Genomic DNA, 26,437 nt, shown 5'->3' with positions numbered 1-26,437 from the left:
TACAAATAATGCTTTTTTTCCCATATCAAAACAAAAATCTATTCAAAAAAGCCTCTTATGCTCTCCATCTGTTCAGTTGTCAACAAAGATCACACATCATTAATTACAACAGACACATTGCATTTTTAGAAATGCTAAAGATGTTTAGAAATGAGCCTTTATTATGTTGTACATTCTTTAAAAGTCTGCGTTAATTCGAGCCATTTAGTACAAACTAACTATGTGTTTTTATCTTTCCGTCCCTTCAGACCAGCTCTAATTGCAGGCAATTAATGTCTGCTGGCTTTTGTCTTTTGACATTAACTCTGCTTGTGGGTATTTACACATTGTTTATTCATCAAACCCTTGTTCCTTTTGCTCTTTACAAAGAAATAATAATGTGAAAAAATAAAAGTGTGTGTTCCTTGCCATTTTTTTTAAAATGTTTTTGTAAATTTGATGAATTGTGTTTACAAATACTTTGATACCTAAGAGAACTGATGCACTTTTCCATCAAAATATATTCACAAACAAAGTCAAATCTGTAACCACATGAGAAAAGAAGCACATCTCATCACATTTCATAAATCACAATTAGGCTGGATAACGCTGAGGGACCTCAGTCACCTGTACTAATTTACACTCTCAAAATGTTACAGACAATATTCTTTACAAGCTAACAGCAGCATACTGGAACAGAGTTTGCACCTGTATATTTCTATGCACAAAGTGAGGTGTGTACATGATAAAAGCCACGGACCACCTTGACGACCAGATCTACAGAGCTGCTCTATACCTAACGCCAAACATGTAGAAGAAAACGTTGAGGACTTTTTCGGCAGATTTGTCTTTGTCGTTGTTAGATTTTCAGATAAAGTGGACGTTTGAACGACCTCATCAATAATCATAAGCAAATGAATCTATGAAATGTGTTGTATGTCCATGGTTTTCCCATTTGCTTCTCACGTGTTTAGCTTTTCACTTGCCCACAGCTACAACAAATCAAGTAGAGAATGCATGATTTCATGCTCGAAGCAGTTTTCACCTGCACTCAAATATGCAGAGTCTTTGCAAATGACTTCCGCAGGGCTTTTCTAAGGCAAATGAGCTGACATCTCAGCATCAGTCGTCCACAAATCTGACCCACGACCGGCTATGATTTCAGAAAAACCTGGAGGTTCCAGTTCGGTGAGTGTCTGAATTAAAATGACATTGATTGCGTCTTAAGACCAGAAAAATTGACCTCCAGTTCTTGGCTCCTACAGAAACAGGAAACCTTTGAGCTGTAATGCTGTTGAGGCCAGTGAGAGGACTAAAGTTGAGCGATGCAAGGAGTTCAGTTCAGATGGTGAACTTCCAGCGATGGCATTCAAAGTGCCAGATTCATCCAGTTGGTGGTTCTGAAGGAAAAAAAAAAATTAAAAAATCAGTGTGGTATGTCAGTTTTTTGTCGTGTGGAAAGTTTTATTATTTACTTGCAATATTTTGCAGTATTTACACAACTTTAATTTTTTCTGCATCACAATCATAAAGCTCAATCTATTTTCTTGGGACTTCATGTTTTCAAAAATCTTGGCATGAATTGGTGATCAAATCCCTTTACTTTGATACACATCATTAAATCCAGCAGACCCAGATGAAGTCACCGAAACAGAACCCAGTAAAAATCAAGCTTTCCTTTAAAACCCACAGATGTTAGAGAATATTTTTGTCAACCAAGAAATGCAGTAATCGAAGATGTTGAGAAGTTAAAAGCAAAATGTAAAATGTTATTTTTTAACCTTTTATTTAACCTGGAGAGTTAAGAGCAGTTTATTTTTTTACAATAATGATCTAATGGGGAAGGAAAAGCAGCTCAAATGATAATTAAAAGACTGCATAGACACAAATAGAGAATGAAACGTAACACTCAATATTTTAGCTGAAACTAATAAATATAGACCCAGGATTGTTTGGTCAGATGGGAACCACAGAACCTTCAAGCCCTTAATAAAAGGAGTCTTACCGGACAAAAAGCTGCTTTTGCTGTTTGATTTGAGACCAGATTTTGAACCTTGAAGGGAGAAAATAAAACAGGAGTGAGGAGGTAGAAATACATTAAATTTGATTTCTGTTTTTTATTAAGTTCTCCACAGGCCGACCGAGGGCAATGAAAAACGATACGATACAAACCACAGACTGTTTTATCCCCACAAAACTCCGTTGGTGTAAACTTTTGGTGTAATTTTCCCTCTGCCTGTTCGTGCCAGCTCAAGGTTACATCCGTTTATTACATTAAAACTTTTTTCAGTTTCCTCAAAGCCTTTGCATTCATATATATATAAAAAAATACCAACTGTATTTGCACATACAAATAGATAAACAAAATAAAATACAACCTCATAGATACAGTGTTTGGGTGCAGAAAATGATAAGAGGAATCTGCGGTGGTTTGGAAACAGAATAAACACTCCATGTGGTGATTTTTAAGCAGAAAAATCCTCCAAACCAGGGTTATGGAGAAGAATGATTAATTGCTGTATTGGAGGTCTTTCCCCCTAAAGGATGCTTTACGGGTGATAAATCATATTATCGCTATTAAAAGCCAATATGATAGATTGTTTCGGTTAGAGGAGACTCTGTGATATGATCTCATTTATAAGAAAAAAGCCCCAAAGTATTTATCAGGAGAGAATAGCAGATATTGTCAGTGTGTTGATCGGGCCAAAATCTGTCCAAAGGAGTTGCAGCGGATTCAGAGACTGTGAAGCAAAATTAAGTACAAATAAAAATGGTGAATATACATAGCATTTTGAATTCAGGGAACTGGATCTTTGTGAAACGCAAACAAAAGTCTGAACATGATGCAGTGGGTTTTAAAATACATGCTTCTGCTAAAATGCCAGGTTCTGGAAGCGTAGAATAAATGACATTAAAACTTGTACAACTCAACTGAAAAATATGCAAATCTGTTGGAAGGAATAACGGTGCAATCACCTGGTTGCATAAGGATTCATAGCCTTAAACTAACACTTTGCTCCATCTTTGGACTTAATTTCAGTATTCAATCTTCTATATTACGCCTTAATAATTGGGAATAATCATCCATTCCATCTTACAAAAGTTCTCCAAATCTATCTTACTCTTGTCTTTTCTTCTGGTGACTCCAACAGATGTTCTGTCAGAATTAGCTCTAATCTCTGATTAGGCCACCCCCAAATTTTCATTTTATCCTGGTTTACATTTATTTGGATGTATGTTTGGTCCCACTGTTACACTGAAAAGCAAAATCTTCATGTTTCTTGCAACCAAGAGAAGGTTTTAAATCAAAACTGTTGAACTGTTGACTGTAACACATCTGTATGCCTGAATGTTACGAAGCAAAGGTTTCTGTCTTGGAATCCTGTTCCAGGAGATTACTGTCACATGAACGACACAGCCAGTACTGGGAAGAAAAAACAATCTTCTAGCTTTTGTAACATCAGCGTTGTCTAATCTTTTCTCATGATCTCTTGAAACTCAGATTTAACGAGGTGTTCATAATATTTGGAGATCCTCTTCATTTTGGTATTAAAGCTGCACTGTGCAGGTAATGACAGCACTGTACAGACAGAAAGGTTTTTTCTTCACTTTGACCTGCACAATGACCTACAAACTGAATGCCAAACAAAGCTGAATAAAGACCCAAACCAAGAAATTTCTAGCACAAAATAAAACATGACAATTATCGTTTTTTAGTTCTTTGCAAACAAGATACAAGCAAAATAAATAGAAAATGCTACTCACTTGTCATAGCATTGTTTGTTTCGCGACTTAAGAACATGAAGTCATTTAAGTAGATTTTAAAGGTGCTTTGTGTCTGTTACACTCAGTTCAGAATTTTTAGAATTTAAAAATGTGCTAAATAGCAACTGAAAATTTGGGTTTGGGGAATTGAGACACTTTTAATTTGATCATGTGAGAGAACTGACGAGTGAGAACAAGTTAAAAAATTCGAGACTAGTGTCCTTTCCAATAACTGACCTTCCAGTATTGAGGGGGGGGGGGGATATGAGGAAGATCCCTTTGGCTTTAACTCCCGCCTGCACACTAACATTGTCACAAACAGACTGCAGCTCCAGGCCATTTCTGAGGTTACTGAGGCATCCAATTAGCTTTGACGTGACAGCTTCAAAAAATGTGACTCCACATTGACATATCCACTTTCTGCCCAGGAGGCGGGATTCAGTGCATGCCGTTATAAAACCTTCCCTGATCTATCACAGTGACAGATTCAGACATCTGACAGTCAGACTGAAGCTCTGAATGGATTTCTTAGTAACCTCCTAAGGACTGAAGTTGGGATGAGGCATTTCCGTTTCCAAGTTCGGGGAAGTTTCTAAAGTTTTGCAAATAGAATGCTAAGTACCAAGACCTGATAAGACATTCCCAATGTCCTATTTTCATTAAACATTTCAGCAAAAATAGGTTTAAATGTTTCTGTAGAGCAAAATTTAAGATTGTCTTTTCAAACCTCACCTGCAAGGGTCCACAAATGTGATATGAGTCACTATTGGCGCCCAGTTGGTTCACGTCTGTCAGGACGTCCACAACACTGTTTGTCCAAGCTTTGCCCCTGCGAGTGATGCTTGGCTCTGCAGTGGGTTGAAGGGGGGTTTGTGGTTGCCATACTCCAACATCAGTACCATTACCAAATGCCTTTATGGCATTACCTAAACAAGAAGAAAGTATTGATCCTATTGACTTTCTGGACAGAATAAATGGAGCATGTCAGGGAAACAGAAAACATGGCAGATGTGGGACAAATTTACAACAAATAGCATGACTTTCATTCAGCTGCTCTGTGTTTGATATGATGGATTAATGCAATTGTATCATAGTTAAAAAGTCTAAGTAATAAAAACAGACTACCTAAACGTATGTAGAGATAAATAAGGGCATGTACTCACACAATTTTTACGGTTACAAAAGCTTTCAGTATACTTCTACGTAAAAGACAAACTAGTGTATAATTGTAAAGTGGAAGTTTTCAAAGTTTTCTTATAAAAAATATGTAGCTGGTAACAAAAACAGGTAATTTGTTTTCATTTGTGTTTGGATCATCTGTGATTGCTGAACAGGTCTTGCTATGTTTGGTTTCATTAGAAAGTTCTTGGCATGTTTCTTGCATTTTTGAATTTATCTTTTAGATTTGTCAGGCGTTTTCCCTTCAGTTCTAAATCTGTTTTACTCTCTGTTCAGCCCCTTCTGTGTAATTATTCCTCTTTAGTCAGTTTCCATGTTTTCCTTCTGTCACAGCTGCACCTTGTTTCCAATCACCTGTAATCAAACTCACCCCTATTTAAGCCTCTCAGTTTCTACTGTTACCTTCTTGATTTTTCTCTTTCCTTTCTGGTCCATTGCTTTTCTACTGGTTGCTGATCCTGTTCTGTCGCTTTTTGTGTTTTTAATATAAAGGAGCTTTCACTTTATGATCTGCCTGTGTTTGGGTCTATCATAAAACCGAAACATGACAAGAAACAGTGTTTTGACTTATGTCTCTACCAGCTCTGCTCATCTGGACACTAAAATTTTTCCCCTTCCCTCCAACATTGAATTCTCCCAAACTCGGTGAGACTGGATGTGAGTTTTCAAGGACTTCCACAAATTCTTTAGATTCTGGTTGGCAGGAACATTCTAGCTGTCACTTTTAGTAAAGTAATGGAACCAATCAATCCCACACTTTTCAAATTTTTTTGTAGAACATTATCACATTCCAATTATTCACTACTTACTTAGTGTTGCTCTATCACATAAAATCCCTCGAAATGTATAGAAAAATGCTAACTTGGCTCAATCTGTAAAAGTTTGGGGAGTATAAATACTGTAGCAAAGCATTGTACATGTTATGAAAAACAAAGTCCTGGAACTTACGGAGACATCGATTATTGGTGAAAAACTCAGCGAATTTATCACAGTCTGGCTTGCTGTTCCCGCTGCTGCTGCAGTCACACCACGGTGACAGACTAATGCCAGAAGACCGCACATAATTGGGAGTCATCACTGTACCTGTAGCATAAAACAGAATAGGACCCCTGTTAGTCATTACTACTTCGGGTGAAATCATTTAATAGGGCACTTGTGGTGTAGCAGGAACTTTTTTTTCGGCCTTTTACTCGAAATTAAATTGTTCAAGTCAGCCAGTGAGAGTGGGCTCACTCTGTGTTTTACTCCATTTACAACATCCAGGGAAATTGCAGTGAGTGATAAAAAGACAAAATTCCTTAGTAAGCTGTAATATCCAGCAAAGACTAATTGTCTGCATTTTTGAACTGAGTTTGAGGCCGAGTAGGTTCGATTTCTGCAATTACAAGCAGATTCTGCGGTGTAGCGTCAGGAACCTGTCGGGTGGAAGCATTAGAGGGAATAAACTGTGTGAAGCATGATATCTGTGGTGTAGATTGAAATTTATGCCTGTTGAGACTGCAATTGGCCTCCATTGCACTGTGTTCAAATCTCATTTCAAAAACTCTGTGGGACGTCATTTTCCTTTCTGGGTATTGAAACCCCCCTGATGAAAGGAAGACTGGAACAAGATCTGTTTCTGCACAATGAGCTGCAGTGAAATGTTCGCACTGCAGCGTTGCTGTAATATAAGGTGTTTGCCAGCCTCGCTGATCAGCCAGATTAACCTTTGCTCTGCAGAATACACATAGGCTAAATTGCTTGGCTTTTCAATGAGCACCTGCAAATGATCTGTTTTATGTATGTAGTCTGCATATGAATGGAAGAAGAATGCATCAATTGTGTGAGGAAGTTGAAAAAACAAATAATGTGGTTGTTAAGAATAGTCTCAATCTTTTTAGTGACGTATTAGATAAGAGAGTATAAAAATTAACTTTGGGGGTCCTTACTCTTCACAATGAGTAAAAACAGAGAACATGGCAAGATGACATATGTGTGTTGATTTACAAATGGTTAAAATAGCTCAACCTAAGAAAGAAACAAGCTTAAAACAAGTAAAGTTGTAACACGAGGTAGGGTGAAGACCCAAGAATAAAGTATGAAGTTTCATTTTCACAGAGAAAAATAGCTAAAGAAGATAAACAAATCTCAAAGGGGCACTAATGGGTTTAATATGTCTGCATAACAGCAATCTGGATACATTTACATGCCAGTTAGAAGACAACTTTTCATCCCTACCATCACTGAGAAACATGTGGAGTCGGACAAACTATTGGTACTGTAGCTGGAAATTGTGTGTTTTAGTCAGGTGAGAATAAAATTGATCAAAAGCCAAATGCATGTAAAACCACTCTGATCCCATTCTAAAGTTTTAATGGAGAATCTGAGAAACTTCCAAAAATGCACAGGAGTTTAGACTTTTTCCAAATACCACACTTTAATAAAAATCCCCTCTCTGCATGCTTCAACATTATGAGCAAGGGGTTAATATAAGTATTAACAGGACTGTGAATAATTGTGTTGTAGAGTTAAACTACAAGTTTACATACAGTGAATAAACACTTACTGTACACGTTTTTTCTCACCATCTAAAGATAAAACATACCAAACTTCTTTTGTTCTAGGTCAGTTAGAATAACCAAAATGATTTCTATTTACACAATGCCTCGATACTGAGGGAAAGAACATGTCAGAGATTTATTTAATGTCTTCAAACATTGGAGGAAAGTCCAGATGATGATGATGTATTGGGTTTGGAAGCTTCTGATAGGTTAACAAAGACATTTGAGGTAATTGGAGGCTAACTTGTGGATGTATTTTAACGCTACACCTGGAACACAGTGATTTCTTGTTTGATGATGACAAGAGTATTTTTGTACATACTATTTTATGCCACACTGAAACATTGTACAAAAATATATACTAGGCTCTTCTAAAATGTTTAATGTGAGGTTGTGCTTCCACAAGAAGACAATGTTCCACATTTTTAACAGGTGTGGCAATAATTGAAAGCACAGTTCAGTAAGATCACAGGTCCTTGATGAAAAATATGTCCAGTACATTCATGGACTATGAAGAACTTACCAATAAGACCTGAATAGGAGAGCAGGCAGTTGGCGTAGTTCTCTAGAAGACAGCCAGATACGGAACCAGCTTTGGGCTGACAGTTGCTGAGAAAATCTGCCAGCCTCGATCTATCAGCAATAGAGATACATGACACATGTTGTCAATGAAAGCTTCTTAAAACAATGTTTTTTGTGTCCTAATTCTGAAATCACTCTCAAAGAAAGTTCTAGTAGAACAGCTCTTTCGAGTTTAGGGTGAATCGCTCATGACCAGAATCAGTTTGCTCATGTTTGAACAAGATACAATGCAAAGACTGAGTGATCAATCAGATCAAAGTGGACATAATTTCATTAAATGTTTGTATCTACAGAACTGGACAAGTTTTTATTGAACATTTGATTTGCTGCACAGTGAAGCTGAAAATTATTCATACCCCTAAGTGGGGAAATTCACAACTTATCTAGAGCAAAGTGACGGTTAAGTAGGAGACACAAACATGCACATAACCCTAACAATAAAAAATGTCATGAAGATGAAAAATTATTCAGTTTTGCAATAAGTAGAAAAATGTGTTCTAAATAATGCAAATAAAGTAAACTTTTCTTACGGTGTTTGAACTTTCAGTAAAATTTTCATATGTCTGACAGATTTAGCCGTAATCTTTCAATTTTACCATCATGTTTTATTTTTCTTACTGGAACTAGTCATTTTGAAGTGGTTCATCCCTGACTTGAATCTGATGGAGGGAGCAAACAGAATGCCTAAAACTGCCAGGAGAACAAACAGTTTTGTGCTTAGCTACAGTATATACGGCTGAGATGATACTCTCAGTTTGACCTCCGTGTGTTGAATAAAATATTTGTGCTGAAAACTCTCTTTAAGGTCGAAGATTAGGATACGTCATGCGGAAGATTTAAGATGACAGAGAGAAAGAGCAGGGAACGATGCTGAAAAAACAAACACTAGTTTGCTTTATTCTTCAGGAATATATATACTCCATCATGTTGCAGACTTCTGAGTAGCAACACAGAAAATCTTGTAATTGGCAATAGAAGGGGATGTCGACAATTACAAGTGTATATATACATTCACTAGCCACTTTATTAGCTACACTTGTTCAACCACATGTCAGCAATTCAAAGCATTTAGACATCTAATGAAGACAACTTGGTCAAATTCAAACCAAGCTTCACATGGTGAAGAAGTTAAGTGACTGAATACAACGAGGTTGTTGGTGCTATGTGTGTTGGTCTGCCCACAAATACAAATTGCAAAAAAACCTGGCTCAATGAGTTTTAAACTCATTGGCCTCCTTTAGTAAGAGTTGAGCATCATTTAAAAGCCGCAAACCAACCTAAATTATGCCCGTCACTTTGTGATCTCAGTTTAAACATCTTCTCCATGCTTGAACAGAACAATGAGTTCACAGTGACCATATCTCATTCCAACAGAGGACCAGTGAACTGTGGTGGAACAGGAGATTCACATTGTGTATGTGCAGCTGACAAATCTACATCAACTTCTGGTAAACACTTAAGTCTATGCCATGGAGAATTAAGGCAGGTTTGAAGGCAAAAGGAAATCCAACCCAGAACCAGCAAGGTGCAGAAGAGGATTAAGTTAACACAGGCTGGACACCCTGTTAAAGATTTCTGTTTTACCTGCAGATGTAGTTTGTCTTGCATGTGTTTTGCAGAGAAAGACAATTGGGCTTGTCTTTATCCTCATAGGAGCAAATTGGTACGATGGTTTGTCTTCTGCGTTCTGCACAAGCCATCTGATCTCCCGCTGGACAGGAGCAAAACAGCATCCCATAGCTGTGCTTAGGTGGAACCTTGATTTTGGAACAAACACAAAAAATATAAAAGTCTCAACATGAAACCGCAGTTTTTAGTAATGTACTGCAGCATACAGAGCTACAAGATTTTCCCAGCTGAGATATTTACAAAGGCACTGCGTTGAAAGTGAAATCCCATTTAGAATTGTGATAGAAGCAAGTTTTTGATCATTTTGAGAAATGTTAGGCTGACCGTCAGACATCAAAATGGAAGACAGTAAAAGCTCTTAAACCTGCATGCTTAATTACCTTGTCAAAGAACTGTCGTAGAGCCTTGTGGCACTTGCGCTTGTTGCAGACCTCAGAAGTAGAGACCCTGCTAGTGCAGGGGTTGATATAAGCAGAGCGGTATTTCTTACAGGTGTCGTTCAGGTTGCAGGCTTTGGCAGCACTCAGACAATTGTTCTCCTTTGTGGATGCAGGCTCAGCTGGGACAGAAAAAAAAATGTTTTGAACTGAAGATTCTAGGCTTTCTTGAAGCATGCTACATCAGAGCAGTGGACAATTTTGAAGTGAAAGGAAAATGATAGACTGCCCAGTGGTACAGTTACAAGTAGTGTTTCCTTGCAGCAAGGTCTTATGTTTGCATCCCGGCCTTGAGTCTATTATGTGTGGCTTTTACAGTCCAAAAAAATATGTTAGGTCAGTTTGACTCCCTATTTTTTTCTGCCTCATTAAGGATATCGCTAACTCCACATAACTAGAACTTCAATTCTAATCACAAGTTTGCATAATTCATCAGGAGAATGGATATTATGTAAATTTATTGTTACTTTTCAGGTTGGAATGACAACATTTGTTGCTAATTTCAAAAAGTTTCTAAAAATCCAACTTCCTTTCTTTTGGCTCTTGTTTGGTTTTTAAATCTATTACGCAAAATTTTTATTGTGTGGATGTTGACATTCAGACAAAAGAAAAATGATAAGGTCGTTTAAGAACAACAGAAACAGAACCAGTGGTGAAGGAAGGTGGAGGCAAGATCAAGGTGGATGGATGGATTAATGAAGGAGGACAATATCTGTTTTCCTCAACTCACAGCTGAATGGCTGAAATCTGAATGTTCCAACAGGACAATGATTGCAAACACAACAAAATTACTTTGGGAATGTAAAAAATCAGGCTTCCATTAAGCTTCTCGGGGCTCACGAATGAAGCGTGCGTGCGCACAAAAAATGTGCGGCAGCCACGCAAAACTTTTTCTGTGGACAATATCAAACTACAAAGCGTTAAAACTCACCTTAATACACTGAAATCTGACTACATTTATTTAGGCCAAGACGAATTAAACCCGATGTTTTTCATGATTTTAATATTTTATTGTTTAAACTCAAACGATGAAACTGAACCGCATTTATCCTCAGACAATAAGAAATAGAGAAAATGAAAATAAAAGTATGTAAATAGTACTTTTTCTCAGTTTTTGTCTCATACAGTTGTAACGCATCGGTCCGAAGCGCATGAAATGCATCTGTGGGGCCATTTCATTCTCACTAAAGGGAAATCAGGGTTGGATCAGCAGATTAACTGAAATCTGCTGATTAAAAATAATCAATAGCTTTGATTATTTTTAAGCTGATCAAGGTGCATGTGCAATCACACGTACATACGTAGACGCGCAAAGGTGAGCCGCGTAATTGTGGCGCGCTTTGGCTCTGAGGAGATGTTGATGATGGTTTATGAGCTCAGACTGATCACCCTGGAGCTCTGAGCAAAACTGAAGGAGCCGTGCGGTACCGGTACCGGTCCAGCTGCAGTCATCCTTCAGTCGAGCCGCCCGCTTTGTGAATGCGCCTGATAAAGCATTTTACTATTCAGAATAAACGTCCACATTCCCCACTCAGTGATTCTCTGTCTTTAAATCCCGACTGAACGTTTTACTGTTCAAACAGGCAGTTTGCAGGATCTCTTTATTTTTTTATATTTTTAATTTGAATTTTGTTTTTCTTTAAAATGTATTTTTATTTTTGTGAGGTCCTCAAAGCACTTTTTGAATAAAATATACAATTATCATTATCACAAATACTTACACTGCTTCTTTCAAGGACTTTGCCATGATTATTGCTTCAAGTGGTGGCAGATTTCCGGGAATTTATACTAATTTACATCCGATTTTTTTTTTTTTTGTGCGCCGTACGCAACATTTTAGTGTAAAAACTGTGCACTCTTTTATGCATGAGGCCCCTGGTCTTTATAGCGTTCCTTAAGCGTCGAAAGTTAGTGCTAAGAATATCCACAAACTTCAAAATAAGCCATTTATACATTTTTATGGTGTGATTTGTTCTTCTTATCCATTTCTATATTACAAACTCATATGAAAATAAGCTCACTCAAATTTGCTTCCATTTTGGTATGCCTTTACTTTCATCTCCTAAAAAGAGCATTGTGTGGTCAACAGAATGCCTCTCACTTCCTTTTATTTCTCATTTATCGTAGTTAAAACCCTTTCTGCTCCACTGACTCCTGCACAGTAGAACAAACTCTATCCTCGGCCTCGACATGGAAGAATGAGCTCTGTAATTTTGCTTTTTGAGGTGGAATTGAAGCGCACTGAACTCTTCAATGCACCACAGAATGAGATATGATTAAATCTGAATACATTCTTGAACCTTGAGGTTAATCATATATTACAGAATCCATTACTTAAATATGACGAGTTCTCAGAGATCTGGGCTGTGATCCTGGAGTTCTTGTTTGTGTCTCTCAGAGCAAAGGTGTGACAGCTTTACTCCAATTAAGGTGACCCCCGAGGCAAAATGCACACTGCTGTTGAATTAAAGACATTTAAAAAAAAAAGGTATCATGAAAAGACATTTGTCTGTACATGTATACAAACTGCTAACAGAGAGAGGAGAGCGAAATCAGAAGATATAGGTGACAGTAAAGGTTTGTATGGAGGCAAAGCATTTTCTTTTGGGGTGTTTTTGCATTTAAAAAGGTCATCTTAATGTCATGATGTGCCTTGCAAAAGATTTCATGCTTTTTGAACTTTTCCACATTTTTCATCCATTCATGCAGAAAAATTATTCAGTATTCAGTCATTCAGCTTTGCTTTGATCTGGCTGGATGTTCAGAGTTTTGTCCTCCCGGATGTTTTACTTTAATATGCATTAATACACACAGTATAAACTGTCTTAACACTAATACACAAAGTCACAGCCACAGCTTTGCTTATCTTTGCTTTTGGGGGTACAGCCAATCAGCACCAAGGGAAATGAAAGGCGCTCCAGGATTGGCTGTTGCAAGTACCATCCAATAGCACGACATTCTAGGATTTTTATCTTGCCAAGCTGAATTTTCTGTCAATTATCAGAAATTATATGAAATTAAATTAAATTAAATTAAATTGAAATTATCAGACAAACTTTACTAAAAAAAAAACCCTCCTCAAATAATAGAATTTTCTGGAATGAAGTTGTGAATACTAAACTTTGAATAGGCAGAAATCAACTTTAGTGTTTAAAAGCAAAAAGAGCTCTATTTTAATTCTATTTGACAAGAACAACTCTGACTTTAATTAGTTCACTTCTGAAGAACTCGAACTAGATAAACATTAGATATATAAGAGCACTGAAAAAACAAATGCACACCACAGTTATTTGTAAAATTTTTTTTTAATCATATGTAGTTATAGAGTCATAAAATCTGAAGAGAAATGAAAATAAGAGATGGATACTTCTGAGGTGCTTGACTCGCTCACTGTTTTCTGACTTTATTTTTCAACTTTAGTTTTATAAAAAGGTTTTTTTTAAAGTTGCTAGTTGTTCTGATTTGCATGGATAGCTGTGCACAAGAGTCTGACTTTATCAGAAAGTATCTGATAAAGTTATCCAGCTTATTAGAGTCTTAATATTTGTGAAACCCCAGAGTTTCAATAATACATGAAGAATGAGAAGTCATTTGTGGGTGCCTCTGTAGCATGTTATGATGATAGATTAAAAAAAAAAGAAAAAATCTTTGAAAAACAAATCTATGCCACTCTTCTTAGGTTGCTGCCCTTGAGCAAGGCCACCACAGCAGACATAACAGGAATCTGACCCTACAGGCAACTCTCAATAGGCTGACACAAGAGATCTTTCCAATGATGTCAGTCAGTCGGGGTTGAATATGGTTCCAACATGTTGTTAATTACGATTTCCTGGAGCGGGAATTAATTTCAGTAATGCTCCGAGGGCAACGTGAAAATTACAGTTATCCAATCTACAGTTTTTAAAAAGCTTTCTAACAAAGTGAGAAGTTGGATCTGGTATTTGTCTTTTACAGTGGGGGACATCATTATTTCATCCTCCTGCTGTGTTCTCACTTACAACACAATGAACAGTTTCTCATTTAGATGGTAGTTTCATTTTAATATGAAGAAAGTCTCTAAAAAAACATTAATTAAAAGTTTAAATCAATTTCACAACACAGATTACATACCCCTGACTTAATGCATTATTTATATGGAGCATACCTGCCTACAAGATTCATTTCTTCCAATCCAACCTGTCCAGCAACAAGATAAGAGTGCTGTCAGAAGATGCTACAGACCAAATAATAAAACTGTTAAACCTGGACCATCAGGAGGAACATTAGTGGGAAGAAGGAAACAGATATGAAAATTATTTGGAACTCCGTGGAAGATTGTGAGGATGAGAAAGTCGAGAGATTGGTCAACCTAAGAGAAACCTAAGGAGATTATTGATAATCTGGAGTTAGCTGAGATCTTGTTCACCAAGAACACCGTTGTTGTTGCATTGTGATGTGATTTCCTGAAATCTTGAAGGTACAGACAGTGAAAGTTTGGCAGTGAAGCTCTAAATAAGTCAAAGAAAGCTTTAGAGAAAGTGCAGTGGCCTGATCAGATCAACGTGGAACATTGAACTCTTCAGCATCACCTCAACCATGTTTAGAGGAAGAGAAATGGTGAGTGTGACCCAAGAATAACATTCCCACAGAGTAGCACGGAGGTGGGAGCATTATGCTTTGCAGCTGTGCTTATTCTATTAGTCGATGAAAACCACGTCTTTTAAAACATCAACTGAAAAAAGTCCTGAAAAACACAGACCACTTTTAAAAAGAACATGATGCTACCAGAGTGGACACAATGAAGATATTCCCTCTCTGAGGGTTTAGCTGTGGAAAGTCCGACAAGAACATTCTCAAGCTCTTCCTTATCTTTCACTGTGTAATAAGAGCATTAGGAAAATGCAACTATGGACTTACCCTCTTGTCTTTTTATAAGATTTAGGCCTGACATTGTTCGAGAAGCTCAAGAGTGTGAGTGACCTGCAAGATAATCCTTAAAGCTCTTTCTATAACTAATAATCCCACAGTAACAAGAACCATAAAATCTTATAGGATTGGATTAAAGGATACTAAGATTTCAAGCTAATGCCCAGCTCCCTACCAACATACCTCTATCATGATTATTTGAAGAAATCTCGTCTGCACGCAGCAAAGTTTAACAAATCATGCATTACAGGCATTATAATAAATGAGAGAACTAAATTATGTATATAAATATAAATATCATTATGTTATGTTACTTTTTAAAAGAAAAAATGTCATTCTTAATAATCTAATTGAATGAAAAGTATTTCCTCTTGTGAATGAATTTATGATCACATTTTTCAATGCTGCAAGTTCAATGCAACTTTCCCTGTTCAGCTACTGCAGTCATTGCACTCATGAAAAAATTAAGATACCTCATTAAAATAATCAATCCTTTCAAATCAGACTATATCATTATCCAATATGTTACTCTGTGAATGAGGAGGGAAGTTAATCTTTTAAACCTTTGCATCCATAAAGCTCTCTTTTGTTCCTTCACAATTCAAGAAAAACAGACCCAGCACTCAGAGCCTTTCCCTCATGCTGCCCTTCTTTCTGTCAAATCTCCAGCTAGCATGTATAAATCCCCACCAGAGTCTTAATATTTATGATCAGTCTCAAGACCCATTTATTACATACACCCAAGAAATTAGTGAAATCCCTCTTAGCTCCTGCTGCAGTCGCTGCTCCTTAATCTTTGTGTCAGTCATTTATTCTGGAATGATATAGTATTTTTGCTGAAATTACTTGCGAGGATGAAGCACCCAGCAGACGCAGCAATATTGTCAGCAATAGTGGAAGTCTGCGAAAGTTTCCCAAATGTTCCCCTTTTGTAGAACATTTAATCACCTATAGATAATAAATTACTTGCTTTTAAAGCCAAGCAGATATTTTGTTACCTTGGTGGAACTCCGCATTGTGGGACAACAGCTTCTGCTTCAGGTTTGGCTCACTAATCGTGATGATGTGGTGTACTGTGAGCTTGAATGGACATATGGTGCATCATCACTGCAGTATATGGGTGAGCAAGCCAAACTTTTTCACTGAGATATGCAACTTTCTGACGCATTTATAAAATAGGTCATTTAGGAATTCAGATGTTCGCTTGTTTTCTCCTCAAAATAGATGACGTCATGAGAAAAGAACACAAAAATTGAAGTAACAGCAGAACAAGGTTTACGTGTTTGGAGTGGTCCTCACAAAGTCTTAATGTGTCTAATAGGAACATGGGGACAGGGCTAAACATGCGGGCTACAAGTCTGACTCAGTTCCACCAGTTCTGTCTGGCGAAATGGCAGAAAATCTTAACAAACCATTGTGCAGAACGTGTGGAAGGAAATCCAAAACCACAAGATATCCTGTTTACATTTGGCCACAAGCCATGGAAAGGGCATGGCAAACATGTAGCTCAGTGGGAAGAGCAGCTGTCAGACAAACACAAGGCTGTAAATTTGATTCCACCCCCACCCTTCCTTTGAAGTGTCCTTGTGCAGGATACATGACTCTAAGCTATTAATCCATACATTTTTAAATGAGTTATTGTGTTAAATTGTGTTGTGTGATATGGCTAGAAAATGCTAAATGTGTGCTTTAAGTAATTTCCATTTGGAAGAAAGTGATCAGTTAAAATCAAAATGTAACATTTTTGGATACATGTGAACTGCTTTGGGGACGTTTTTCGTCAGCAGCACCAGTAAAGCTGGTCAGATTTGATGGGAAAATGGAGATAAAAACCAGGAAGTTCTGAAGGAAAGACTGTTGGATGCTGCAAATGACTTGACACTTAGGCAGGGATTTACTTTCCCAAGGGACAGGAGCACTAAACATGAAGCTGGAGTAGATCAAAGCCGACTTGTGTTATAACGGTCCAGTGTTCATTTGTGGCGATACTTCATTCTGATTGGGCAATTTGGCAAAGAAGATGTAACAAATATGAGAACCTGATTAGCATAAATATGTTTATGGTTGCCCAAAAAAATTATTGTGCATTTCTTACAGTGAATGGTACTTTAGTTTTGTATTTCTAAGCCATGGTTAGCCAATGACTGCATTTCCAATGAATGCATACCCACTTGGCTTTCGGTACTCAGCCTGTCATGGCTCGGCCATCAGGTACATTCATCTTGGTGAGGAATTTCTGTTTTTCAAGCCATTTAATCGAGTCTTCGTCTTCCAGCACCATTTATTTATGTCAGAGTGAAAGTTAGTGAGCCAGTATGCAAATGTGCATGTGCGAGTGTGTGTGCGAGCTGAAGTTAATGTTAAAAATTGTATTTGCTTAATAATGTTCTTGGCGTGACTTATTTTAAGTAGTCAGTTTTGCTCAAATTAACTACATTTTGTGTGTTAGCTCATGGTGAGCTCTTGGAAAAACAAATTCTGCATTCTAATATGTTTTTGGATTACAAAGCACAATTTAAGCTCAATCCTCTGAAGTATTTGGCAGATAAAAAGATTGGCTTCATACAAGCAGCACCATGTACTGCAATGTTTGAAATTTCATCTCCAGTGTTAAAACGTCAGAACATACAAACCAGTTGTTTTCTACCTCTGAGGCTCATTTAACTTGTCCTAATATTGAAGTGAGAAAAGAGGTTCGAATCAGAGAAATTATCCGTAAAAAACTAAACTAATGATCTACTTATGCACAGTTCACATGCACACTGGACCAGTATAAAAATCTCATGCTTTGGAGGATAAATCTCTTTCCTCAGGGAACTAGAAAATCCAGATTATTTTAGAGATGCTTGCTGAAAAGATAATCAAGTTGAGCTTCATTTATTGCTCAGTAACTCAGACTACAGATGAAATATGAAGTAAGCACCGTTGTTCATGATTGGGTCAACCTCTGTAGTTTCCTCAAGGGGAAAACTGCATTTTTCTCTCTATTGAAATTGGATTTAAAAAGGTAAACCATCTATAACAAAATGGTATCAAATGAGTAAAATACATAATTTACTCTTATATCTATAAAAATGTGATATAACAAGTTTAGAACCACTTAAGTAAGCACATTTTAGTATTAGGAAACCAGTAAAAGAATCAAAACCCTGTTTTCTAATAATGATTTTATTTATTAAGGGAAAAAACAACAAACTATATGTTAAAAAATACCATAATAAGATTATTTGTATCCATTCACACTGGAGGGCTTTTGAGAATGATTATTATCTTGGGAGTCATGCCACAGCATCTGAGTTGGATTTAAACCCGGGTTTTGACTAGGCCATTCCAAAACTTTCATTCAGGTTTTTTGTATCATTCAACGATGAGGCAGCTGGTCTCCTTCTGATCAAGTGAGGCTGAGCAAAAAACAAAGCAGACCTCCACACTTCCACAGCCATGTTGGATTGATGTTGTGGGTGATGCTGGTTTCCAAACTGTTGTGCACCATTTTTTTTTTTTTAGAGTTGAATCAAGAACACTGAGCTTCACTGAGGTCAGAAGTGTGTTTTTTATCGCTTCTTTTGTAACTTCCTGGATAAGATAGGGAACATTTTTAGTGTAGAAGAAGGTTTACTATTTCTATGTTCCATGTTTCTTTCTTTAACGAATCTCATTGTTGTTCACTGGGGTCCAACCCCCCTTTTTAAAATCTTTCCTGTTTGGTACACGCCACTATCATTTTCTCTCAACCATTCTTGATTTTCTTTAGATTGGGGTATGATGAATTGCTTTTCTTAATAAATTTGTTTGACCTACTTCATATTGTCAAACAGGTTCAGTTTAGGTGATTTCATTATCTACTTGTATGTCCGTAAACAGGTTTGGATCTGGACAATGATGATAAACAACAAAATGTGGTCAATCACAGTAGTCTCATAAATTTAAGAGCCTGGTTTTAAATTTAGTTTGATGATCTGAAACAGTCATGCAGAGTTATGCACTCGACATCTTTTGTAAACCTTCAACCACAACAGTCTGTCAGTTTACGGAAACCCGTAATTCTGAAAGCTGTCTTTCAGTATTACGTGACTGAAAGGCAGCTTTACAGATTGATTGTGTTTATTGATTTTTAAAAGATAAGCATTTAATTTCATCTGTTCCTGGAAACCATGCTTGTAGTTAGTGGTTTGGATTTCAAGCCTGCTGGTCTGAATTATTAATGTGATGACTACAGGAGACCCAAAGTAGAAAAAAAAACAATTTTACACTTCTAGAAGATTGCTTTTATTTTGAATACATTTTATGCATAACTACAGTAATACTTTTATGTAGTCGTAAGTTAATACTACAATTGAAATATATTAAATTGGTCACTTCCTGGCTGACCAGTGTCTTATACATAATTGTTTTGAAACTGCAACTATTTTCTGTTAGACCATTCCTTAATGAGGTTAAACTCAGAAAACAATCATGTGTTTAAAGTTGTATTGTCAGATTACAGCAGAACAGCCCCTCCCCTACCTGTTGCTGTGCCTACCTCTCAGCAGGCTGAAACAAAGCTACTGCATTTTTCCCTCACAAAAAAGACACACTGAGGTGTTTAGAAATATTTATTTTCTCAAAATATCCAGATATGACTTGTTGACTAAAAGTTAATTTTATTTAAGTAGAATATTTCTAAAACTACCGTTTGGATATAGCAAGCTACATGCTAATGCTAATATATGTGTTGTAGCTTTGTGCAATACAGCAGTGTTTGGGATAAAAAAAAATGTAGTTTGTGAAAATCATGATTGAAAAAAAAAAGATAATTACCTTACCTTAATTACATATACAGATTTTGCCTTTTAATGGGGATTTCACTTCTCATTATTTTTTTGAAAACAACATGAATAATATCATGCAATGCTTAATTGTGCATACCTAATTGTTGATTTAAGTGTGTGATACAGTACTTTCTTTTCAAGTAATTTTGGAGAAACAGAGCAGGAAGTAATAGTCGAAGCACCTAGAGCCTTTGTTTTACTGAAGGATGTTTAACAACAACCATCCAGTCAATAACTCAGTTCTATCTTGAGTCATATGTGCATAAAAGGCAGGAATGAGGTCACTTACAGTTAATGGAGTTGTGATATCCAACCCATTAGGTGAATTATGTTTTTTTCTTTCTAAGGCCACTGTGGCTGTTTACACAGCCAGAAGTTAAAATTGCTACTCATCTTCAGCTACATAACATCATAGCTTATGACGCTCATATAATATAGGTAATACATGATTTTTTTTGTGATAACACATAATGCTGATAAGTTACCCTGTCAGACTTCCATATTCCCAGTCACTGACTTTGATGGAATAGCACATTAGGCATGTATCAGGTTTCCAAATGATCTCTTGATCAAGATTTCAGCATTTCTCATTTCTTCAGTGGAATAATTTCAGTTTTATGCAGCCAGATGCCTCATCTAAGCTACTTCAGGCATATAATGGTGCAGTGGAAGCTGTGCAGTGAAAGTACTACATTAATATAGATTATTGATGTCTCTTGGTCACATTTTCTGTAAACCTTGAACAGTTTTAACAATATTTTTTATCATTCTGATTTCAGCATTTACATACCCTTGAAGTTTTTTCTGTTTTGTGTTTTAAAACAAAAACATCAATATATTTTATTGTAAAGCAGGAGAAAAATATTGCATTGCTTTGATTGTTAGAGCCAAGGCATGGCCATTTACCCATGTAGGTGAAAATAATTTGACTTTTTTATCATATGACCTGACAGAGATCCCCTTTCACACGTTTTGGATCATTATTTGCCATCTTGGCTTTCTCTTTCTCTGCTTAATGTTCTACTTGCTTGGCCTGCCATTGTAGAAAAAGTAGAATATGTTTTGGAAAATAAAAACTTATATATGCCTGGACCACCCCTCTTAATGCTAAGACATGGTGATGATAGTGTCATGGTGGAAGCAGTTTTCTTTAGCAGGAACAGGAAAGCACAGAAGTTCTAAACGTACCACAGATCTTAGGATGGATTAGATTAAATAATATTCATTTCTTAGAATGGCTTAGTCAAAGTCCAGACCAACTATAAAATGGCAAAGAATGAGCAGAAATGTTTCAGAATTTGAAAAGCTAGTATACATAATCTATGATTGCATATTTCCTTCCATTTCACAACTATGTTTTAAGTTGTTTTTCTATGACATTAAAACCTATTAAAAATACATTAATGTTTGTGGATGTAACATGAAAAATATATAATGTTCAAAGGAATATTTCTTTTGGCAGGCACCAAACCTCCTCATCATTTCAGTATTTTCCCAGGAGAGTAATGTGGATCTTAATAATCTTTTCTCCACTCTGTGTTTGAAATACATTAAGACACTCAGTCATAGTATGCTGAGCAGAGTGACTCTAATATGGCAAGTTGGTTCTGCCACAGCGAGAGCCAGAAACAGCAGGAGGCAGAGCACAAGAAACAAAAAACAAGAAAAAATAAAAAAGCCAATTTTTTTCCCACTGAAATAGTGTCTGGCCAGTTCAGCAGATGCATTCCTCCAGCCAGAAAGCCCAACGCTGCGGAGCGCCAAAGGGTTCTGCACATGTCACAAAGCTCTTCCTCTATCATTGCAATTGAATGCAGACAGATGGCTAATTGCTCCTCTGCAAAGCTAAATATGGGCTTGCCTAAGTGTGTGCTCACAGGTCCACTGTTGATGACTGTGGACATGTATGACATTTATATTTTCACAAAAGCAAACAAGCCTTTTTTTTTTTAAATCCAGGGATTCAGCTCTAACGAGTTCCTGGAACTCAGACACATCAGACTCGGCTCTAAAAGGATGATTATTTCACAACTAGCAGATAAATGTGATGTTCAGCATTAGCGCCATGACAGCAGAAAAACACGCAGGCCTCTCATCATCGCTTTGAACGCAGGAACTCAAATATACTGAATTATTCTGCTTTGTGTACCATGGGTCACAGTGGCAGATAAAAGCTTTAGTGATTGATAATGGGCATTGAAAGCTACAGCCTGAAAACTAGACAGCGGCAGAAAAAGAACGGTTGTCAGAAACGGTGACGGACGTGTTGCAGTGATGTGGTGTCTTATACGGAGTGCAACTGAGAAATACCAGGGATATAAACAGTGACTTAACACTGCACAAACTGAGACCTTTAGGAGGTTAAGAAAACAAAACTCTTACCAGCTATGATGGGAGCCAAGCGGAAGATGTCTGAGAGCCGGCTATTGACTGGTTCATATGGAGAGTATTCCAGTAAATCGTTACCTGCAGAACAAAACAGATTGTCAACACTGTGTGCTTGAAATTGCATGTGTGTGTAAGACAGAGAGACAGAGTGTGTTTGTCTTAATGGCATAATAGGGCCTTGTCATTACTTTCATCCTGTGGGGACGTCAGTATCTTTGGAAACGAAAGTGCATTCCCTACGGTTTTCGCAAGTAACATATCATTTCGTAAGCAACCAAAATGAAGCACAATTCTGTTTATTTTATCGTCCACATATCAGTGAAGCAGAATTTTGCTTAACATATGGAGGGACTGACAACTATTGAATATTTCAATGTTTTTTTTTCTTGTTTACATAAAATTCACACCAGGCTTTGGTAAAAACCTAAATAATCTACATAAAACAAAACAAATGATTCCAGAAATGTAGTTATGCGTAATAGAGGGCATAAAAATTAGGAATATGAATAGAAGAGGCTACAAAAGTATATGAAATTACCTGCAATATAGAACATAGTTGTGCTTCCTCCTATTAGCTTTATTATTGCGTAAGAAGCAACTCATGATGGTTAAAAGACAAAAATTCTCTACAGAGCTGCACGATTGTATTGTTGCAAAATACAGCGATGGCGGCATTGGGGACAGACATATTTTCATTTCACCATAAAAAAGCCTCGGCCAGAAACTTATTGCTGGAAATCTGCCAAAGGATTCAAAAGCACTACAATCAAAAGATTTTTCCAAGAGACAAGGACCACATATAGAGCTTTGGAGGTGAAATGCACACAGCTCCAAAAGCTTCTATGCATAATAGTTTTCTGCAAATTATTTACAGAATAAATGGAATACCAGTGATGTTTAGTCAGATGAGACCAGAATTTAACTCTCTGAATGTTACTAACAGAGTTTAAGATGAGATTGTACTGCATATTACTTAAAAATGAAATAATATAATAAAGTATTAATAGAAACTGACTCTTATTCAGGTATCTTTTAAATGTATGTTTTATTTTTTGCATTTACAGAATGCAACAATCATTGACTTTGTTGCACAGCTTTTCTTAGTCCTCAACTTTAGATTGAGGGTTATAAATGCACATCAACACAGTTCACACATCAAAATTCATCTTGTGTAGGTATTGGGTCTGACCTCTAAACAACAGTATAACCTTGTGAACCTCATGCATTATTACATATTACTTACATTAGTTATGCTACTTCAAAGAAATGTGCATCTGACATGAGAAAAATATAAAAAAGTTGACTCTCAATTCAAAAGCTGAAAATACAGATGTGTGTTGCTGCAATTTTAGAAGCTCTGCTTCATTTAAAATACAAAATATCAAATTGAAACGAGCTAAATGAGGGACAGTTTGAGTTTCTTTGTAAAATAATGCCATAAAATTACAGGAAAAGAGAAAAAATGACCTTATTTTCTTATGTTCTAACACCTGACATACCTCAACCTTTACTTGCAAAGTGTATGTTCCTCATATAGAGTAGGGTTAAGTATGTCTTTTATTGTTATAAAAAGAAATAAAACAACAACAAGAAGGAAACAGCTTGAGTAGTACAGCACACAAAAGACAGACTAAAGTCAGACAGTAACATTAGATGTTGCAGTTGTTTCTGGAGCGATACATTTAGGGTAATGATAATAAAACAAACAACTGTGAAACTGTAAGATGGCTCACAAAGTTAACCCAACATCCTGAGGCTGCTGGGTTCTTTACCTTATCAAGGCAAGCGTGACTTCATATGACACAGTCTCAAGTCATTACATTTCCACTATCGCGGAGCATTGTGTGGGTCATTTCCAGTGTCAGTATGATTCAGGCAGCTGATGAAATCGCAACCATCACACATGAATATGTCCTTTTTGTCAAGCTTGGTGTCAGACACTGGTGGAGTCGTTGGTGCCCAAGGCTTTAAGTATTCTACAACCTGCCAGACTGAAAGGTGTCAGTTTATTTCATTTCCAACATACAGCTCTGGAAAAAAAAAGAAGAAACAACTGCACTGAACCCCATTGTAAACCTCCTGGTTATTCCACCAAATATTGATTCCTGAACTCTTCTTGAGTTAAAACATTAGTATATTGTTGTTTCTATACTAATGAACTCGTTTTCTTTGCATTATTTGAGCTCTGAAAGCACTGCATCTTTTTGGTTATTTTGACCATTTCTCATTTTTTGCTAATAAACCTTTGCTTGGAAATTCAGACATGTTGTCAGTAGTTCATAGACTAAAACAAAAGTGTTCATTTTACTCAAACATATTCATAAAAAAAGTAAAACGAGAGACACTGATCATTTTAAATGGTCTCTTAATTTTTTTTTTCCAGAGCTGAATGTTGCTCAATTCTTCTTGCTTTGAAAAGCCAGTTGGTGTCCAAGAGTAATATTGCAGAATTTAATCTTGAATAAATTTCCCTCTCATTACCCTGATGTATTTACCATTGTTAGCCCAAATCTGTGACCAAGCATCTCAGTCAAAGCATTTCTGCCACCTCCACTCCATTCTGGTAGGATGTCCTATTCAAAATCTAATTCACTTAGACAGTCAAACCTGAACTTCCTTATTCTACAATGAACAAAAAAACAGCAAACATTTGTTTCATTTGTTATTTAGATTTAGTCACCTGAATCATATTTTTGTTTGCACGATGCTTCCCTGGAGTTTAAAGCTCACCTTGTAAACTCTGAAATATGCTCCAAAAAATCCTAAGGCAGTTCTTCTCCTTCTTCATGCCTCTCCTGCACCTGCAGTTGTACAGGGAGCTCTGCTTCATGGCATCTATGGCGCTGCGGCACTCGCCCTGCGCCTCGGGACCGGTGACCGCGCTGAAGTTGCTCTCCCTCCCCGCCACGCACTGCCTCATCATCCGGTACTTGGTGCTGCAGGAGTACTCCCTCAGACAGTGCTCGCTGGCCTTCACACAGTCCAGACGGGCTGCACGGGAGGCTGCGCCGCCGTCACCTTTCAAGGTGAACACCGAATCTGAGAGTCGGGGAAACTCAAGTGAGGTTTGGGAATAATCGGAAACCATTAGGCTCTTTTTACGCGCGCCAGCGCGTGAAAAGGAAAACATGATGGCATAAAAAAAATACAGTGAGCGCTACAAACTTGATCAGTCAGAACAAGAAAAAAAAAAAGGATTTACATCGAGAAAATGAAGTTAAATCAATGTGATGGATTTAATGGAAATGTTGAGTCTAAATAAAAGGAAGAAAAGGCTACTTACCCCAAATGGATAAAATAAAGACAAAAGTTAAAATCATTGCGCTTTTCGGATGTTTTTCGGGATCTAATCAACTGTTGCTGGAATTAAAATAAACTGTGAGAAGAACTTGTCAGACTGATCCACTTTCCGTCTGGTTGCAGCTCAGGTGTGTCGAAGTGACGATGCATCGTGTTAGATCCGACAGGGACAATCCAGACTCTGGGATAAAACCACCGCCTCGTGAATCCGCCGGAGGTTTCGTTTGGTTTCCTGCAAAGCCCTCAGAACAAGTAGCCTAAGTCATGAATCAGCGCTGACTGGCTGTTCCCACTGCGCTCCGCCGCTGTGCCGCCTGCTCTGACTCCGAGCTGCCCAGGCGCGCCGACTGAGTGGCGCATGAAGAGAACAAAGTTTCTAAAAAGCACAACAGCGAAAAGAGTCGGTGCAACGAGAAGCAATAAGCGGAGTTTAATGAAGGTTTGGAGAAAGTTTGAATTGTCCATCAAATGCGCTTAAATTATATCCCAACATCTTAAAAAGTAAATAATAATAATTCAAAAATCTTCCCATGGAGAGCAGGTGGAAAGACAAAGTAGTGACAGTCTCTGATCCGGACCGTCCTCCACTCTGAGGGGAAACTGACGGGATCGAGATGTGCAACCCATGAGATCTGTGACGTCATGTGTCTTTCCACCGACTGATCGTAATAAATCCTTCAGCGTCCAGACCCGGATTTAAAAGAACATCAGGACTCGATCTGCTTAATATAAGAAGCTTCACCTCTTTTGTAAATGAGAAATGGCGGATTGTTTTAATAATTCAGTTCAAAAAGTGAATCTCAAATGGAATCAGTGCACAGAGTGATATTTTTAAAACCTTTATTTCTGTTCAGTTTGATTAAGGCTTGTAGCTTCAACAAAAACACAAAATTCAGTTTTTATGACACTGCAATACAACAAA

General features: G+C 37.2%; 1 protein-coding gene across 1 annotated transcript; it reads right to left on the bottom strand.

The window, feature by feature from the left end:
• Positions 1-139: 139 nt before the first annotated feature.
• On the bottom strand, positions 140-26,091 carry gfra1b (gdnf family receptor alpha 1b). Its single transcript, XM_055022653.1, has 10 exons — positions 25,499-26,091; positions 24,946-25,254; positions 22,210-22,293; positions 10,055-10,233; positions 9,630-9,802; positions 7,987-8,096; positions 5,872-6,006; positions 4,477-4,670; positions 1,985-2,032; positions 140-1,379 (listed from the first exon to the last, which is right to left on the bottom strand). Exons 1-10 carry the CDS (start codon positions 25,533-25,535, stop codon positions 1,239-1,241), a joined length of 1,410 nt encoding a protein of 469 aa, XP_054878628.1. The 5' UTR covers positions 25,536-26,091; the 3' UTR covers positions 140-1,238.
• Between the last annotated feature and the right edge of the window lie 346 nt (positions 26,092-26,437).

This window comes from Poeciliopsis prolifica, unplaced genomic scaffold (assembly GCF_027474105.1).
Source record: "Poeciliopsis prolifica strain line A6 unplaced genomic scaffold, Auburn_PproV2 SCAFFOLD088, whole genome shotgun sequence".
NCBI classification, from domain to species: Eukaryota; Metazoa; Chordata; class Actinopteri; order Cyprinodontiformes; family Poeciliidae; genus Poeciliopsis; species Poeciliopsis prolifica.
The sequence above is the reverse complement of the archived record's forward strand: the minus strand, read 5'-3'. Positions and strand labels throughout refer to the sequence as shown.

Excerpts from the sequence above, each read along its gene's own strand:
- gfra1b (XM_055022653.1), bottom strand. The coding sequence starts at position 25,535 with ATGATTTTAACTTTTGTCTTTATTTTATCCATTTGGG. Across the intron at positions 25,255-25,498 it reads CTTTATTTTATCCATTTGGG|ATTCGGTGTTCACCTTGAAA; the intron begins GTAAGTAGCCTT and ends CCCGACTCTCAG. Across the intron at positions 4,671-5,871 it reads CACCAATAATCGATGTCTCC|GTAATGCCATAAAGGCATTT; the intron begins GTAAGTTCCAGG and ends CTTCTTGTTTAG.